General features: G+C 39.6%; 1 protein-coding gene and 2 long non-coding RNA genes across 8 annotated transcripts in view; 1 reads left to right on the forward strand and 2 right to left on the reverse strand.

Annotated features, from left to right (window-relative positions):
* Nucleotides 1-10,125, forward strand: part of TFDP2 (transcription factor Dp-2) — a 48,623-nt gene extending 38,498 nt beyond the window's left edge. For 4 of the 5 annotated variants that reach the window (XM_027686110.1, XM_027686111.1, XM_027686112.1 and 1 more), the window contains 3 exons: nt 2,153-2,319; nt 8,013-8,118; nt 8,973-10,125. In XM_027686110.1, coding sequence (XP_027541911.1) covers nt 2,153-2,319; nt 8,013-8,118; nt 8,973-9,141 — 442 coding nt within the window. In that variant the 3' untranslated portion in view covers nt 9,142-10,125. Of the gene's footprint in view, nt 1-2,152; nt 2,320-4,584; nt 5,100-8,012; nt 8,119-8,972 lie in introns of those variants that run through there. The other variant, XM_027686114.1, reaches the window with a different exon arrangement.
* LOC113969030 lies at nt 6,242-14,592 on the reverse strand. 2 transcript variants are annotated; one of them, XR_003534719.1, is made up of 7 exons: nt 14,461-14,592; nt 10,200-10,347; nt 9,400-9,508; nt 8,627-8,773; nt 7,721-7,795; nt 6,839-6,890; nt 6,242-6,411 (listed from the first exon to the last, which is right to left on the reverse strand). It is a non-coding gene; the product is annotated as an uncharacterized LOC113969030 (long non-coding RNA). The 2 variants fall into 2 exon arrangements; XR_003534720.1 differs by lacking the exon at nt 10,200-10,347 and having other exon boundaries at nt 9,400-9,512.
* Nucleotides 14,593-16,841: 2,249 nt separating this feature from the next.
* Nucleotides 16,842-18,588, reverse strand: LOC113969031. Its single transcript, XR_003534721.1, has 3 exons — nt 18,155-18,588; nt 17,509-17,604; nt 16,842-16,906 (listed from the first exon to the last, which is right to left on the reverse strand). It is a non-coding gene; the product is annotated as an uncharacterized LOC113969031 (long non-coding RNA).
* Between the last annotated feature and the right edge of the window lie 256 nt (nt 18,589-18,844).

Raw genomic sequence — 18,844 nt, forward strand, 5'->3', positions numbered from 1 at the left:
AAGGAAATTACATAGAAATTTGAAAGACTGTCTTTGTAAGCAAACTGCTATACTTGCATTTATATTAATTTGAAAATATTCCAGTTACATAATTCTGGTGCTCTTCATCCTGTGAAAATATGGCTGCAGTGTGAGGTGCTGTTACTTTAACTGGTAATCGGATCACAATAGTTTATCAGCTGAGAATAGCTGGCTTTGCTTTAATACTGTAGATTACAGATTTCACTCTTGGTGTGCAAATCCTGGACTGAACTGTGTCAGGCAGCAAAAATAGACAGGCTCTAGTAACCTAAGCACCAACATGCAAAACAGCAATACTATTAAAAGTCGAATTTTTGTAGAAAATTGGACTGAAGTCCAATACATTCTGTGACAAAACTTTTGGAATACTCCCATCAGCACTGCAGTTCACCAAGCTGGGAATTTTAGGATCAATTTTGGTTTAGCATAATTATGCCCTTATTTTATAGTCACACTATATAGTTCTTTCTGCACTATTGAACAAGGCTCTACATTGAGCTTTGAAGTCATTAAAAAGTTGAACAATTCCATACTGAAACTTCAGAACTGTTGCTTTGAAGTTGTCAGAGGTTAAACTGGCATCTGGGATCTAGAGCAGTGTAGCACATGTGTAACAGCCTCCAACTGTCTGAAAACACTGCTACTAAAAGTGAGCACACCAAAATTATTTAAGTTGTCAATACTTCAGTTTATATAACCTGCTTTGGTATTACTGTCATCTGGAGGTCATGAAGTGTACGACCCAAATTAAACAAGCTTTCCACTGTGGTTATTATTTGTGCAACTGATTAGTGGCAGCAGCAATATGTAGATAAAGAGTGCCAGAATCTGCTCTGTTTTAAGCACTGTTACATTGATCTGTTTAATAAGGCAGTTAGCAAAAGTGGGCACTCAGTTTGGAGAATTCACATCCTGTAGTTTATTGGAGAGTATTTGTGCTGCTTAACTCCATTACTGGTCAGCTTGAGTGCTTGCCCTGCACTTGGTTGCAGTCCCAACAGCCCACTCTTTAAAGGGCTTTCATTTTTCTTTCTTCTCCAACTAACATTTATATGAAGCATTGGACTCACATCCATTTTCCCTCTTAATGTGGTTCTGCTGGAAGGAATACAGGTGCAAACCCAAGAGATTTTACAAGTAATATGGGATGAGTCATAAAAGAAATGGTGCCTGGAACTGACAATTGCACCCAGCACAAAGCATTATAGCACCAAATGACAATTCTGTGCACAGACACAAGAGCTGTAACACTTCCAAGCTGACTGGCTCCAGGTATAGGAAAGCTAATATTAGGAAAAAAAACTGTCAAGAAAATGGGCATGTGACATGAGCTTGGAGAGCAAGTGGAAGACCCACCAGTGAGTTATCTTTCAGAGATTGTATCTCGTGGATGGGTTGCTTTTCCAGGGATAAAGGTTTTGTCAGCAGAAAATGAGGGACTGGGAACCAGCCTTATGTTGTGATGCCGGGAGCAGCACGGTCCAGGCTTTTAATAGCCTGTGATCATAGCTTAAGGCCAGTCTAGATACCCCTGCTTTCCTTAAAGCTGTCTTAAGTTTCACAGTTAAGTATCACAATTTCCACTTTTATATGCAATGAAAAACATTTTCAGAGTCCTGCAGCAGAAGTGGTGGGTTGTGAACAGACAGGACTGAACAGACTGCTTTGCTAGCTGCATCCAAAAAAGCAAAATTATACCAAGGTAAATAGGTCAGTTCACAGGAGGAGTGTTGCACATTAGAACAGAAAGTGAAATGTAAAACAAAGCAAAACCAAAATAGTTATTTTGGTGACAGGGCTGCAGGTGACCTTATTGGCTTTAGTGCAAGTGAACGTTCATGTTAATAAGGCCTTCCTCTTCCCCTTTGAAACTACTTAATGAGATTGAAAATTCTAGACTTTCTTCCTGCAGTGGTGAAGTTACTTTAATTGAGAAAGTGCCATTTTAAACCCTGTAGGCAGGAGAGAGAAAGCATTTGTTGCACTTCTCTTTCCCTAAGGACCCCTTACAGAAAATGAAGAATCTAGACACTTACCTCATTGCATACTAAAAAAACTGAGTAAGAGTAAGCAAGAAAAGCACAGCTGTGCTCTTTTCAAAACCATCTCACTTTTAATTTTTTACATGCAGATTTGAATACCTCTTTAATTTCGATAACACTTTCGAGATTCATGATGACAGTGAGGTGCTGAAGAGAATGGGAATGTCCTTTGGGCTCGAAGCAGGCAAGTGCTCAGCTGAGGACCTAAGAACTGCAAAATCACTGGTGCCAAAAGCTTTAGAAGGCTATATCACAGGTAAGTTAGATGGGACTTTTAAATGTTGTTCTGAATCAAATCCATAACCTTGATTAACTGAAGCAAATTTAATTATATTAACCTAAACATTTGAAGTTTTATGGGACCTAGTAGGGTTGGTATATGAACCAGTTGTTTTACTGTTAATTCTGGAAGCTATATCATAGTTGTCCTGTAAATTCAATTCACTGATTTATAACAACAAACTTCTAAGCGAGCTGCATTATGAAGAAATTATTTCTTAAATAACTAAATTGATACCAAGAACAGATTTTCATGCATTAGTATTACTTTTGAGTAACTGGATGAACGGAGGAGCAAACTGGAAAAAGGCAGCTCCTCCCAAGTTGAGGAAAAGGAGAGAAAAAGAGCATCTTGAACTGGTTGAGTGTAATCCCTCAGGTGCCAGCAGATGCCATCTGAGAACTGAGCTCTAAATAAAGCAAGAGGCTCTGAAGGCTTCAGGACAGAAGTCCCATGCGGAGGCTTTTACCTCCCCTGATTGAACAGGTCGTGCTTAAACAGACTCAAACCTGGAACTCACTCAGTGTTGCATCACTGGACTAGAGCTGCTAAAATTTGTGATCTCTTCCTTTAGTCATTGTCAGAGTTCTTCTTGCTCTACCCACAGCTTGAACTTAGCCCAACATTTTCTGAGGTTTCTGGAGGGACTTTATCTGTAAAGGAAGTGTTACTCAGTGAATTCCTGTGTACAGACCTTGGTTTGTGAGCAAAAGGAACAAAGCTATTGCCCTGACTTCTCTGGTCTTGTTTAAACTACAGTAGTATAAAACTGTGTCTTTCACAGGAAGGTTGGAAACTTTAAACATTTCACTTAATTTTTTTAAAACTTTCCTAAAATTGATTCCCTTCAGTTGGCAATATTTAATCTTCATGTCAGGATCTGTAAAATGCAGGCTTTATATTAAAAAAAAAAAGCCATTTTGTTTGCTAAGAGAAATATAGTTAAGTGGTCAGGAAGTTGAACACATGTTTTTGTATTCTTGATTTAATTATGTGAAAGAATTAAGAGCAAAACAATTCCTTAAAATTTGTGATGTCAAAACACTGGTGGATATAACTTAAATTCACTTACATTCAGTAAAATTAGTACACTTTAAATAGCTTAACATTTCAAACTACATCAAATGTGCTTATGTTTATCAACACTTGTTTGTGTTTTCCTGGTCCTCTTGTCTTGTGCATTTTAAAACTAAGATTTCATATTTTAATTTTGGTAAATTTTGAAATTACACTTCAAGTCTTTATAAGACAGCACTGGTACCAAAAAGAGAAGTTGAAAGAAATCTTGATTTGTTCCTTGCAAATTCTTTCAACTAAAAATTATTTACCATCAGCAACGTAAGAGAGGGAAAAGGAGTAGAACCCACATCTTTTTAATAGTGTTGCAATGCTTAAGTTACTTAATTGCTCCCATGTGTCCAGGATCAAACTAAAATTTCTTTTTAATTTTAAACCTGCATTAATTTACCTTGAGAGAACAGGGTTTTTTTACATTTGCACAAACCCCTGTGTCATTACACTATTTACTGAGTATTTCCCTAGTAGCAGACCAGCAGCCAGGACCCTATAGAGCCTTTAATTCACAGGAAATGCATTGATTTTATTTTTTACTCAAATTGCATTGAAGCAATGGCTCACATCCAGATGTGGGTTACATTCAGCTGTTTCAGCCTCTGAAAAAATGAGCCCAGAGGTGCTGCTACCAGCACATGGACATTTATTTTAAAGGCTTGTTCTATCTGCTGTTTGCCACTTAATTACACAACACTAATCTACAGTTAAGATGTGAATTGCACAGTAGTGGTTTCTATTGGCAGTAAGTGACAAATAAGGGAAACAGACTGAAATGTTGTGCACGGTACCTGAAAATCCAGCATTTGCTTGCTTATCTATTTTTGGTTAAGTGTAACTTTCCATTTTAACCTTGGGAGTCTTTAAACATTGTTTCTTACACTGCAGGAGTAGTGAAATAAAAGGTTTCTAGAATCCATGGTTACTTCTACAGCTGTCATGATGGCCCTTTTAACTACACGGGCTTCAGTTACTACTATACAGGAAAAACAAATCAAGGTCTCCTATTTATTCCCCAAGTAAATTTATTGTGATCAAGATTTATTGCAATCACAGTAGTCACTCCATGAACTCAACTGCTGTAGAAGCTAGTCCTGTTCTAATATGTCTAAGTAGGTAAGTAATTTCCTGTGCAATGTTAGTTTGACCTTTGCCTGGTCATTTTTTCAGATAATTCCTGACTTCCAAACACTAACAATAGTTTGTACTGTGATGCTTGCCAGTAGAACTTGAGGAGCAGTTGGAAGAATGCAAGTCTAAACCAGTTAGAATAAAGAAACTTAAAATAGACAAAAAACCTTGGACCATCTCAGCTTTGGAAAGAAACAACTTTCTATTTCCATTAAACAGCCAAATAAATTGCTTGGAATTGCTGAACTGATGATGTGTGCATCAAAACCTTATTAGTGTATTTTCTTTTCAGGAAGATCATGTATTTTAGCCATTTTTCAAGTGCCCAAATTTTATAAAAGTAGTGTCTTCTAGGTTTGCTATCAGTGTCATGATGTCTTAGCAAAAAAAGTGTTGCATTTTTGTAATGTGCATTTTAAGTACTACATTGGTGTGTATGGTATGACTGCCATTGAAATCACCCAAAGCTAAGGCATATAAACATCACAGAGTTTATCTTAAATTTGTTTGTTACATGCTTTTCTGTTGCTTGACTGTCCTAACTGACAGTGTCTAAAACAGGACACTTGCACCAGCTTAAGATGCATTCCAGGGTCCCAGTCCTAGTTACACATTCCTGCCCATTTCATTTTGAGCCAGGTACTTTCCTGTCTGCTCTTCCTGAGCTGGTTCTGGGTACTAAAGTACAATCTTTTTGTCTGGCAGAGGAGTTTCTGACAATTAAACGAGTAGAACTCTCCAGCCAAGGGCTCAAACCAGAACAGCTCAAGTGTGAAGGAGGGAGTGAGGTTGCTGCATGAGCAGAAATACACCACTAACTGAGACAAGCATGAACTCATAGAACCATATCCAGAGTAACATCCTGTGCCTTTTGAGCCATGCACATGCTACAGGCAGTTAATGCAAAACCAAGTCCTGCCTTTGTTAGTTGAGTCGTGACTCCTAGAAATGAGACTACAGATAAAAACAGGCAGGCAATAAAAATTCTGAGGCACTAACAGTTGGAGTAACAGCATCCCACTTTGTGTATCCCACTAAGACAGTGGGCAGAGAAAGTGGTGCAGTTTAGGACAACACTTCTTTTTTCTTCCCTGCATGAAGAAGTGCTCTGCTACTTACCTGTATAATAAGCCTTGACTGGGAGGCAGGCTGGAGTTGGAACTACAGAGCCAAGAGTACCCCTGACTGAAGGAGTCTGTTGAGCCATCAACAACAATCCTATGCAGCACTTGTACAGTAACTACTAAAGCTGCTCAGGGTATTGCTTTAGAGCCTTCTCATGGAAAGTACAAATTTCTACCAAGGGTATCTGCTGCAAGATATGCCTAGTTCATAATAAGAATGCCACTTTTAGATTGGACTGTATCACCTCAGGAAGGTCTTTCCAAGCTGCTTTCCCTGGTTCCTAAGTGGAGCTATCAGTAATTGATCTATGCTAGAAGAAATAAGTCTTTCATTGTAGGCAGATTTCTATTTTGACAGACTTTTCCATACTGGAAATGGCTTCAACTCCCTGTCTTTCACAAACTTCCTTTTTTCCCTGGCTCCCCAGAGCCCACTGAAAAATAGAATTTAGAAGTGTAAGGCAATGAAAATACAAGGTAGGGATATGCATCTGTGAACCACCTTTCTGCCTTGTCCAAAAGCCATGCTTTCATCTACCTTGCTCTTCAGAAAGGAAAGGTACCCAGCTCTTATCCAAAAATGTTAATAAACCACAAGATTACTAGCAGTGTCTTGTTATTCTTCTGGACTATTAAGCATGTACATACAGGTACACTCCTTCAAAATACCAGGAAACAACACTGTGGTACATCTCTGTTAATCTAAATACAATGCAGTCATTCCAAATGGCTTAGCCTCCTCCTGCAAAGATAGGAGGAAGCTGTCAGAACATGTTCTCTGTAACATCAAACCTCATTTAGGGCAATCTTAGTGAAAGCCATCCAGCTATGTCCACATTTAACTATCCTCATCTATTCTGTCCTCCATCGATCACCCTAAAACTGCCACTTATTAATGTTTGCTGTCACGTTCCAAGGGCTGCTGGCAGGGACACCACTCTTGCTAGCCTTGCTTTGTGACATGTCATTAATACCTGGCTGCTAACAGGTTTCCACAGCACAAGGTAGCCTGTGGATCCATCCCAGTGCATGCTGAGCCAATTTACAGGGCTGTGTCTGCCTGTCCTAGGCAGCACACTGCCAAATCCCAAGGAACCAAAGCCTAACAAGAATGTAGAAGGACAAATGAGAACGTGTATGTAACAAACACATTTAATTATTCCTCTTACCTGCTCCTAGAGAACAATTCCATATAAATATGAGCAGTACAATCCCACTGTGCTGTACAGAACAGACGTTTTGTTAGGAATAGAATTAATATTAAGGACTCTGACTCCTGGCTTAATGCATCCAGCTGGAACCACATGCAAGCACCATGGAAAAGAAGTAGACAGTCTTGGTAACTTTGTTTTGATGTTAACTTTGTGTCGAGATGGAATTTGGGCAGATCAATAGAAATACCTTATCTAAGAAACAAATTAAAACAACCTCCTCCCCCCAAAAATCCCACAAGTGTAATTGGGTCAATGGACTTGTTTTGCTGATTCTCTTGGCAGAAATGTGCGTAATTGGAAACAACTGACAGGCATTACTTGTTAGGGAATTTGAAAACAAGTGCTATGAGGGTTGTAAGTAACCTGTTCATGGCCCTCAGGGGGCGTTTAACAAATTACCTGAAGAAATTCAGCATTATTGCAAGACCATTTTAATGGTCTTAACCCTAACACTTCCTATCCCCAGGGAGGAGACGGCCTTACATGTCACACCTACAGTGTACAACAGGCTTTCTCTTCCATGCTCTTGGCACCAGACCTTTGCCATGGTCTGTGCTTGTCCACAGCCAGCTCTGTCTGTGGCAGATGGATTAGGATTAGGTAATATTTCTGCACCACAGCCAGCCAGGAGAGCACCAGGATGAAACTGCCTTTGGCCCCAGAACACACACAGCTAACACAGAGCCCACCTGGGTGACTTCACTGCAGCACCTCAGCCCAATAAATACAGTTGCAGTTGAACTTCACCAAGCAGAGCAGGAGCTGTTGGGTCATTTCATAGGGTTGGTCTGTAGCAGAAAGTCCCCATGAAGGACTCCAGAACTCCTGTTTCAGTACCTGTGACTCCATATGGCTGCCAGCCAGGTGAATCCTCTTCAGAAAGGGGGAAGAGCTTCAGAGAAATAGGCATAACTGTGAGGGGGGAACAACTGCAGGGCTTGAGTGCATCCACAAACACAGGGGTTTAAGTTCATCTTGATTAAATAGGACACATCTACAGTATAAAACCAACTTGAGCTACTGGTGCCTTCTAAACCAAACTATGGAATCCTAACTGCACAGTTTAAGATTGTAAAAGAAAGAAAAAAATGTAAATAGCTATCATAAACACAGTTATGCTTTCTTGTAGATATGTCTGCAGGATTTTCATGGATAAACCAAGGGTTACTTTCAAGTTCAGCACAAGCAGTTTCACACTTAGAGGCAGCTGGAGGCACTTGCAATGCTAAATCAAGGTAAATGAAATAATTTTTTATTCAAGGGTAGTTATATATGCTTGTGGTACTTTCAGTAACCTCCCTATTTCATACCACTTTAATGAATGAATTGAGATGTTTTCTTACTATGGTTGATTTTGATTGTGAAAAGTTTCTAATTCTGTCATCCTTGATAATTGTATTTGAAAGGTCAAATCAACATGCTTTGAATTTTGAACATACCAGCTATGTTTCTTAAGAATGGAATCACTTTGAGCCCTTTTTCTTGATTAACCTTAAATTCCTGCCTGGGCATGGACTACAAATAGGTAATTGCATGTGGATGTAAGGCTGGTAGTATTTTGAAGAATGCAAAAGAATGTTTGGTGTCTAAATGCACTACTGCTTAAGCTCTCACGAAACAAGTTTAGTCCACAAAGTCTATTAATAATTTAAAATTAAAAATGAACAATCAAACAAAAAAACACTACCAGTAAAAACCCAATCCAAAATACATCTCAGCAGCCATACTTTGCTTGGAGGTTACCTGAACCATAAAAAATGGAAATAAGGATTATTCTGGAACAGGTTCTTCGTCACAGCATTAATAGCTTCATTTCATATTGCATTTTGTGCATTGACTGAACTGATGGGTTTCTTCTTCTTTGATACTTCTTCAGCTTGAGCAATTCCCCTAGTTATGGGGGAAAAAAAAGTGACTCAATAATCTTTTCTATGCAACTTTGCAATAGTTTATCAGTTTTCACTGTATCACTTATGGATTTTTCCTTGTTGGCAGCATTTCTTTGACTAAAGGAAAAGATGAGGCCAAAAAAAGGCTTAAAACCTCATGAGAAACCCTCTAAACTTGCCCATTTCTGTTGTTTTGATAGTGAGAATGCAGGGTTGTGTCTGGATGCTGAAGTGGCCTTAGCAACTGGGCAGCTCATTGCCCTGAGCAGTCAGCAGTCCAGCAGCGCAGCCTCCCGGGGGGAAACGCCCTGCTCCTTCAACGATGAAGATGAAGAGGATGAAGATGAGGATTCTTCCTCCCCAGAATGAGGATAGTAGAAAATGGAATATACAAAATGCTGCTCAAATATTCTTAATGTTTGGATTTTACTGGTTTCTTGCCTTGTTTTGCACTGTGTTCAGTGAAGCAAAACGGACGCTTCAAAATCAACTTATTCATAACTGAAAAACTTTTTGTAACTGAACACAGAGTGACACTTAGAGACAGAGCAAAGTGGGTTTTATCAGCTAAAACCGAGGAAAAGAACAAAGTTCTTGGAGATTTGGCAAAGCAAAACCCAAGTTTACCTTTTCCATTTTGGGACTTAAGTCTCTGCCTTCCCCTTGTCTTTACCAGATGGAGAAGAAAACAGAGTCAGTCAGCAGATGCCAGTTCTTGCATTGTCTTTTGGTTGTGCTGCCTTTAGATAAAGGGGGAGGAAGAGCACATGCAAATGCGCTAAAAAAGCTATTTAAAACTATCTTATATGAAAATGGTTATAGGGAAAAGGGGCTGCTAAAATGTTTGCTTTTTTTCTGTTCAACTTGCTGTATAGAAGATTCTTAAAGTAATACAGATTGCAAGTGATTAAATGGATCTTGAAATAGTTTAAATCCATTTTAGATACTCTAAAAGTAACAGTATAAAAGGTTCGTATGTTCATTTATACTGCAGACCTAATTTATTATAAATAAGTGATTATTCTTAGCCATTATTAAAACAGTCAGGAAAAAAAACCAGTATTCTCTGCACCAGCTTTTTTAAGGAAAACAAGTAAAAAAAATTGTATTTCTAGATTACAATGTATCCAGTGTAGCTTCTTCTTTACTGTTCTAACTTTATATAATCCCTTTGATGTTAGAGCATGTGTTGGATTTTTTTCAAAAAAGCCTCCCACCATGTTAAGGCTCTCAGGCAGCGTGTTTTCAAGGCAGTGTTTTCAAATGCGGGCTGGGTAGGTCACATAACTTTTTTTAAAGTCATAGGCTGAGGTTCTTAGGAAAAAAATAAAATTTCAACAATATGTCATTTCATGTTTTGCATTCCAGTCAGCTTGGATTATATATGACAGAATAACTTTCTTATCATTAACTTCTGTTGCACTCACCTTGATGCGCCTTTGAAAATTGTATCAAACCACTTCAAATAATCTGTGGCTCAAGTTACACAACACGAATCCCATCTGAACTGTTGAATAAGACTTGCAGCAGGAGGCTGTGTGTTCCATAGCTAACATCACATCCAATCATAAAGGCCTTTTTTTAAAAAAAAGCCCCACTTTAATATCAGTGCAAAATTCACTGTAGATGTATTCTTCCCATGGTGTTCTAACATCCAGGCTTTTAACTAGTCTAGAAGTTAACTATTTTTAATTAGGTAAATGCAGTTTAAAATAGTGTTACTTCTTTCCAGTTTTTATACTGTATGTAATAGTTGTCTCAGCAATGTTACTCTGTTGGGAGAGGAGGCAGCTCATCCCTCTGTTCCTGCCTGAGCACTGACAGCAACTGCGCCCCCGGGGGGCTCTGAGCGGGACTCTCACAGCAGGGGAGAGTCTCTCTCACCTCTTACAGCCAGACCTGCACGCAGGCCAAAAGCACCAAGCCTGAGCTGCACAGAGAAAACGAGGCTCCAGCTCCTGAGCTGCCTGGCTCTGACCAGGAGGTAGCACAGGACCAGCTGCACCCAGGACAGGCAGAACTGCGAGGAGCAGACAAGCACATCTGCATGTTTACATTAAAAACTAAAGCATCCAGGTAGAAACTTTTCACAGATAGTTCAAACTCCTGCACTTGAGGTACAGTTAGGGCAGCACCAGTATATAAGTACAGCTCTTGGCTGAGCAAGTAGAGCTCTCTAGCTTACACAGCTCAGTTACAAATGCACAGATTAAAAAAATTCCTGTATGCCTACCATGTTATTCATCCTCTGGGCGAGACTGTTAAGACTATCCTGTGCTCATGGCTCACAGGCAAGAGCAGACTGAGGGCTTTACACCACCTCACTTTGACCAAATCTGCAGCACTACCTCTATACGAAGGAAAGCTTTACGACTACAAAGTAATATTTTTGCTGAGAGAGTCAATGCACCTGAGTGAAGCAGCTCACTTTGGAAATAGGAGGAGAGAACAGGTACTCCAGGCATGTTATTATGGAATTTGCAGCTTCATGAATGACATTTCATTTAAACAGATAATAACTTTTATTCTTATAAACCCATTGCTTTTTCAAAACTGCACTGTCAGACAGCTTTCATTGGAGAGAGCAGATCAAAGATACCTTTATGCACGATGCTAAGGAACTCTTAAAGAGAAACATCTTCTAAATAATTATCCCTCAGCAATACATTTAACTTTACACTTTATTCACACTTCCCACTCAAGATCTGTGTAAAAACTAAAAACAACAAACCACTAAACAGGTCCTAAAGAGCAGCACTTTGAACTGTAAGAACCAGGGAAAAAAAGCCTTCCTGCCCAGAAATGGAATGTATTTTATTAGCAGTCAGTGTGCTTTCTGCTTTACCAGGAGGAAGATCTTAAATGATACCTTTCTTTCCTTGATGTCTGTGCCCTTCAAAGCAGCAGACTGCACAGTTACTTGCTTTCTGGCAAACTTCAAGCTATCAAAGATAAAATATAAAAAAATCTAGGAGCACATAACATTCATTTAGACAGTTGAACCAAACCTTTAAAAGTTATTTTTCCTGGACTAGTTGAATACAAAGGACAAAACAAGTTACAACATTTAGAAGAGACTTCAAAAGTAAATTCTTTCCTTGGGCTTCCTTGTGCCAAGTTCCAGTACAGGATGAAGTTCAACTAAAGCACTGTGGTCTTGTGGCTACACTGAAGTCTGGGAACTAGGAGAATTTTGGGCCTTATCCAGCCATAGTCACTCATGTATGATCTCAGACAAGCCTTTCAATCATTCCTGTTGATCTTAGCTGACATATTTTAAAAAGAAACAAAACACACACACAAAACCCACAAACCAACATAGGTAAATGCAAGACCTCACAAAATGCAGGTGTTGTATCTGATTTGAGCGCTGAGCAATTGTGAGTAACAAGGGGGGGTGAGAATATTAACTCCCCACACAGCTCCCACACAGCTTGTGGCAGTGGTTGTGCTCCGCTGCTTCAACACACAGGCCCTCCCTCCTGCGGAGAGCCAGCAGCAGATACTTTCCAGAATAAAATGGTCGTGAGCAAGACTGGTTTTCCCATTTTCTGTTCAGTTACCATCATCCTCTCCCGTCTCATGCCATACCCCTGGCACTCAGCGATAGCAAACAAACTAGTACTAGATGATATCTCTTATAAGAAAAGGTTAACATTTCAATTGTCATGCAGCTTCTGTTTAAGAAAAATTTAAGTGACATGTTTCTGTGTCTTGGAACACCCTCTTGGTTATCCATTCAGGAGGCACTTGGCTGCAAGCAGTGTAATGCTGCATGTAGATGCGTTTGCAGTTATATTGCAGTAAACAGCTTTATTCCTGGACTTACTCTGTGGTGCTTGAGAAATCTAAATTTGACTTAGAAAAACTTGTCAGCTCCACTAACTAGAGGAAAAAATATGAGTAAGAGACAGCATTTTTCTGTTATGTGGAAATCTGACATAATGTTTGTGGATTTTGATTCTTAAAATTGTATTAAAGTCCTTCTCATTTTAACACTGGAATTATTGGCAACAATCCACCTAATCTCAGAAAGTGTGTGTATCTAAGCAAATGATACCAGTTTAACTGAAGGTATGACTTAAATGACTAATGTCATTAAAGCCAGCACAATCCACACTGGAGATGTTTCCATTTTGTTTAAGGAGTTTTAGTTTTTTACAGTTTGTAAATACCCCTAATCCTTCTGAGCAGCTGGAAATTGCTGAGTATAAAGAATTCCCACAGAAGGACTTTTGCTGATCAACATCGGCCTGGAGTAACATTATGTAAAAGGCCCTAAGACCTTCAAGTTCATAAATGAAATGCTGCTTGAATTTAGAATTCCACAGTTAAGGTTTTAAATCTCAAGTTCTCTTTCTTCTGACCACATCCACCATTTTAATTCAAGAGCATGGCTGAAACTTAACTACATTTGAACTCTGGGCAATAATCCTTTTTATAATTAACTGGTCCTTTTCAGCTGAAAATAATTCAGGCAGTTGATTGAGAATAGTGAGCTAAAGATGTTTGGGGTTTGGTTTCATTTAAAACAAAGCCAGTAACCACAGGGTATGCTATAAAGAAAACAAACCAAAACAAGTTATTTTCTGCCTGATGCACCTCATTTTCATTAAAAGAATCTCTCAGGGACATCAGTGTATATTAAATAGCCAGATGTAATGAAGCTGGGGAAAGACTACATGAGCTTTTTTGTGATTTACAAAATTCTAGTGTTAGCCATACTTTGAGGTGACATCCTTCTGCTTCAGCCTCCTTGGCTGAAGGTGCCTCAGCCTCAGCAGTACCTCTGGCAGCATTACTGGGGAACAGGGGAAGGTTAAGGACCTGTTTATGGAGGTTTTGTTCTTTAGAATATGCTCCTTCTTGAATCCTGACCTATGTCTACAAGCAATACACCGATGAATCATTTGGAATTTGTGGCCATCACACACCTACCCGAGCATGTGAACAGCTCTAAATAGTTAATTTTCTGCTGGCAGGTGCTCACATAACCCAGTCCTGATACCATAAAACTTCCTGAAACTCTCATTCCTTAGACTTAACAAAGTTCCCAAATCAGATTATCTTTTTCCTATTTAGCTGTTAGAATTTAGTCTGGTGAGTGTTTTTAAGAGGCTGTGTGCAACTCTGCTCCCCCGGATCCAGGTATATTGCCAAAAAATACCCACAACTGATGTTAGTCCCAGTTGTTCATTCTATCTGCTAAGGATTACCATCCTTTCAAGTCACTGTAGAGCTGCATGTACAAGAACCTGCCAGCTCCTCCAACCTGATTGCCTGAGTTGGCATCCCTGGATCCCTCACCCAGCTGGCACTGCCAGTGAGGGGAGGGAATGCTCATTAAAGCAGCCCAACTGTAACAACTGCAGGGGCTGTTGATCGCAGCTGTTCAGAGACTCCACACTCACTTCACACCTTTCATACTCCCACCTTGTCTGGCTACCCCAGAGAGCAGCCAAAACCAAAGTGTTATCTTTCTGCTTCCATATTTTTGACAGTACCCAAGAATCCAACATTTAGGATATCCACGTAAGCTGCAGGACCACCAAAAATCCTTGCTCAAATTTGGGCAGAAGTAACATCTGAGATCTAACCTTCCAAATCCCAGGAGAAAGCCTCCTGCTTTGGAACAATATGGAACAGATAAATACATCTTCATTTATCTAAGAAGAAAAGCAGACTGACCTGGTTCAGGGCCACAATTCCCAGCAGAACTGGAACCTCCCAGGAGCCCAAACTTGCACCTCTTCTTAGTATTCTGTATTGGCCAGAATAAGTAGCAATCACTTAAACCTTCTGACTTCTCTAAATGCCATTCTTAAGTACTCAACACTTTCTAGGCATAGACACTTCAGATATATGGATGCCATAGGATAGCAGGATACAGCTATGGAAAATTTACATCCAGTTGGAGATGCAAATCAAACTCATCTATGCAGAAACGTTTTCTGAGACAAAATGAGTCTTTAACAGTGAGTTGGTTTTAGCCTCTTCTCATTATCCAGGCTGAGTGAAACAGAGACATCCATCCCCAGCACTGCCTGGCTCTTGTGCCATCCATGAAGCAGCAATGGCACCCCCGTAGGAGGCAGGCAGCCAGAGGGAAAAACACCATATCCACAGTCCTTCCTGATGACATTTTCAGGTCACAGCCACAAAAGTTAAAACATTGATCAGAAAATAGGAAGTCCACAAAATCACTCTCCAGGCTTTTTAGTGGGTTTGTTAAATTGCTAATGTAGCTTTAACAATTAGTAGAGTCGGTTGTGCTAATGCAGGGATTAAGTGGATCTCCCAGAATTTCCCCAGGAAAACACCAGCAGAATCACAACCCATCATACAAGTTTCTGGCACATACCCTTGTCTTAAAGGCCAGGCTGTATATATGAGAAATACTTCAGAGAAGTATATGCAAATGTTATGACACTGTATCTCACAAGCACCTACTGTAAAAAAGTTAATCCTACTTTGAGCATACCTGTAAGAAGTAGGGTATGAGTTTGTCCTTGTTCCTCAGGCCCTGACTGCAAACAACGCCCCGGGACCAAGGCAGCAGCCTCTGTGTTTGCATATCCTACATGGCATCAGGAGTACCCAGCAAGTACAGGCACAGCTCTGCACCAGTACATGTCTGTTGGCTCTGGGGGTGCTCTGGCAGTCGCTGAGTGCCCTGGCAATGAGGGAATGCTCACATGCCCTCAGCCCCTGTTCCAGAGGTGCTGCAACATGCAAAAGGCAGGGCCGTCCCTCCACCCCCCTGACAGTAGCACTTTTTAATATCCACTGTATTCTACATGGAAGTGAGTTGTAGAGATGCTTCCTTTTTATGTTTAAATGGAGAAACCACTTGAAAGTCCATTAAATTTTTAATTAAATAAAACTTAATTTTTTTTTTTTTTTAAGAATGAGGCCAGTCATGGACAAAGCTATTTTATGACCTCCTTCAACACTGAACTCAAAGTAGGGTTTGTAAACGTGGTGGGTGGGAAGAGACAAATCCAATATAAGGATGCTAACTATTTGGGATCTGAAATTCTAATTATTTTTTAATCTATTCATCTTGCTCTCCCCCTCTCCCAACACAAAGCATCACATGAACCCTTCAGTGGAAATTTTTCTTCCTTTTCTTGTGTTAAACTCCTGTGACTTCAGGAAAGTCCAAGTTGCCCATTCATTTTAATTTGCTGCATATTTTTCAATTCTCCATAGATTTCTTTCTTTCTTTGCAAATACCTATAAATTATAAGCTAAAGTTCTATTTTTGCAGAAAGTCTGCTATTAAGCTATGCTGATTTTTTTGTCCTGATCAAATAGTGTTAATTTCTACTACCACATTGTACATGGCTAGGAGTAGTGTAAAAAAGAATGTGGTAGTATTTTATGTGCTTTAAACACTGATGAAGATATAAAGAGAAATGCATATACAAAGTTTTACTTTCCTAATAGGAACACTGGCATTAGCAAATAGTATATTTGAACCAATAGGAAATATTACTTTGTAGTAGAAAACACTTTGTAAATAAAAACTTGTTATTTTTTTAATGGAAATTTTATAGAAGCTTTTTCTGTATACTCAATTGATCCCATGTTTACTGAAAATGCTGCAAATGGGAACTGTACATTGGAAAAAGGGGGGTGGGGAGCAGACAGTCTGACTGAGGTAAAAGCTGTGTGTGCTTTGGAGAAAAACATCCAGTTGTCTGTGAACAGAAATGTAAAACTTAACTGTAGAAGAACCGAATAAAAGAATTTCAAGGCAACAGGATTGGGCTTGTTTTTGAGAAAAACATTGCAGAAAAAGGTTGCACAAGGTTAAGGCTGACAGTATGTACCTTATAAAAAAAAAAAAAAAAGAACCACCCTATTTCACATAGGAAATATTGCATCCTTTGGTGTTTTGAAATAAATATCAAAATCTAGCAATTGCATCCTCAATAGGTTCATTATCCAGGGAGAGATGCCGGACTTTGGAAATTGTTCCATTTTGATAACTCACAAAATTCTTAGGGATATTATTGTCCCTGTCTGTTCAAGATATGCACCCAGTCTAAGAGTATTCTAAGTACCTCAGAAACAGCTCAGCAGTTTCCATGTCCAGCTGAAGGCACATTTCACACAGGCTTCGCTCTTCCTGTGGAACAGCGTTTCCTCAGCACGCTGTACTCCGGTCCTCTGTGCGCTCCCCATGTCTCAGGCTAAATCCTGTGAACAGCCTTCAAACACCTATAGACTCTGAACTTATATCCTTCTAAACCCTTTCCTCATATTTTGGTAGCAAGAATCCAAATCAGACTAATTTAAGTAGCATTAGATACAGTTCTTCTTCATCCTCTGTGTTGGTTTTCCAACTCTGCCAAATATGACAACATCAAGTAATGTCACAATGCTTGTTTTTCCCCATGTGCACAGAAGACCCACAACTCACTATTTTTAAACTCAAACCAGCTAAAAGTAAAGGTTAAAGACAATAGCAGAAGACTTGCAAAACCGTGAGTTCATTTTTCTGTAATGAATAGAAACTATCACAAGCCCCTTTCATTGAAATGCATTGGTATATTTGGGAAGGCATTTTCATTAACAGATTTGGCAAATAACTAGCTAAAAACTCCTGCAATGTCTTTTTCATAGGAAAGAAACTAAAGAGATGAGAGGATACAATCTTTATCTCAGCAGTTAAGATATTTATTACTTATTTATGCTTATTAAAAAAAAAAAAAGTCCAAGAATCTGTACCTTCTTTTGTGTCAGTGCTACATAAGTTGCTACCAGAATGATTCTGAAACATTAAACTGATGGTGAAGCTGCTTGGAATATTCTCCTCTAAAGAATCTAAAAGGACAAGTTTTTGTGGTAAGCTACATTATTTCTTTGTGCTTTGTTTTCACCTGGGGGTCTCCTCCCCAAGAACCCAACACAGGAACTGAGAGAATATTGAGAGCATAAAAGCCCTTTTCATCTTTCTTCTTCTAAGGAAGAAGTACTCGGCATGGATCTCTAAGAATGGAGAAGTCTGCAAATAACACTCTCTGAAATTACAAATGCTTTTGGTTAGAATTTCTTTGACTGTCCAACCAGACAGCATCATACACACTGGTTTATGCTTTTCTTCACATCAATAAATCTATGTTTCACAAGTGATGGCAACTGCTGCAGCATCAAGTGCTATTCTGTGCTACAACAAGTATTTTTCCTGGTTAAAAATAACACTCTTTAAAATTGTATCTTGCTGAATTCCACACATTCTGTTATAAAGCAAAAATATCTCAAAATATTCAGGGAAACCAGAAAACCACCCCTCAACTTGTGTAGGTTTATTATTCATTAAACTTTGTCTCAACCCCAAGTGTAGGATAGGAGATCGATGTGAACAATACTTCACTGTCACAGTGCCCTGTCACGAGTGCTGTCCCTGGCTCCCTGTGATCCGTGTAGGTTGCTCCTGAACGCAGCTCAGCTCCAGCACCGTCCTTCGCCTGCCTGGGAGGGACCTGGCTCTGCTCTGGGGGTCCTGCCTAACACTGAACCCTGTTCTGCTGCTCTGACTGTAAACCATTGAAAAGGCTGAAAAACCTCGTGTCCGTGGGACTGTCCCCATGCTGAAACCACTGTTCAGGGGTAACAAAACAGAAGAAACTTTCCTATATATCTCACAGAACTCCTCCTCTGTCACAATGGCTAGAACAAGTCTGTCAGACTACAAAACCCCACACGTTGTTGAAGGGTTTGCATTGCTGCCTGCTGGGTCCTACAGCTGCCCCTGGATAACCCACTGCAGGCTTGGTTTTGTAACGTTTCAAGAATCCCTCAGCAGCCACTGAGAGAACTCACAGACCCATTAAAAAACTGAAAACCATTGTCCCAGGCAGAGCCGAGCAGGAAGTGATATAAAAACCTGCAACAATGAGATGACAACAAAAGGAAGAAGTCGGCAAACAGAAGGGTGTGTGTTCTTCAGCATAAGGCAGCAAACAGAGCTACAAAATGACAAAATTATCTAAGCATCATTTTGCAAGACATGAAACCACGCAACCAATATCCTCCTTTTGTTCAAATGACCATTGCTAAACCA

The sequence above is a fragment of the Neopelma chrysocephalum genome, unplaced genomic scaffold (assembly GCF_003984885.1).
Source record: "Neopelma chrysocephalum unplaced genomic scaffold, ASM398488v2 Primary Assembly neopelma1_70, whole genome shotgun sequence".
NCBI classification, from domain to species: domain Eukaryota; kingdom Metazoa; phylum Chordata; class Aves; order Passeriformes; family Pipridae; genus Neopelma; species Neopelma chrysocephalum.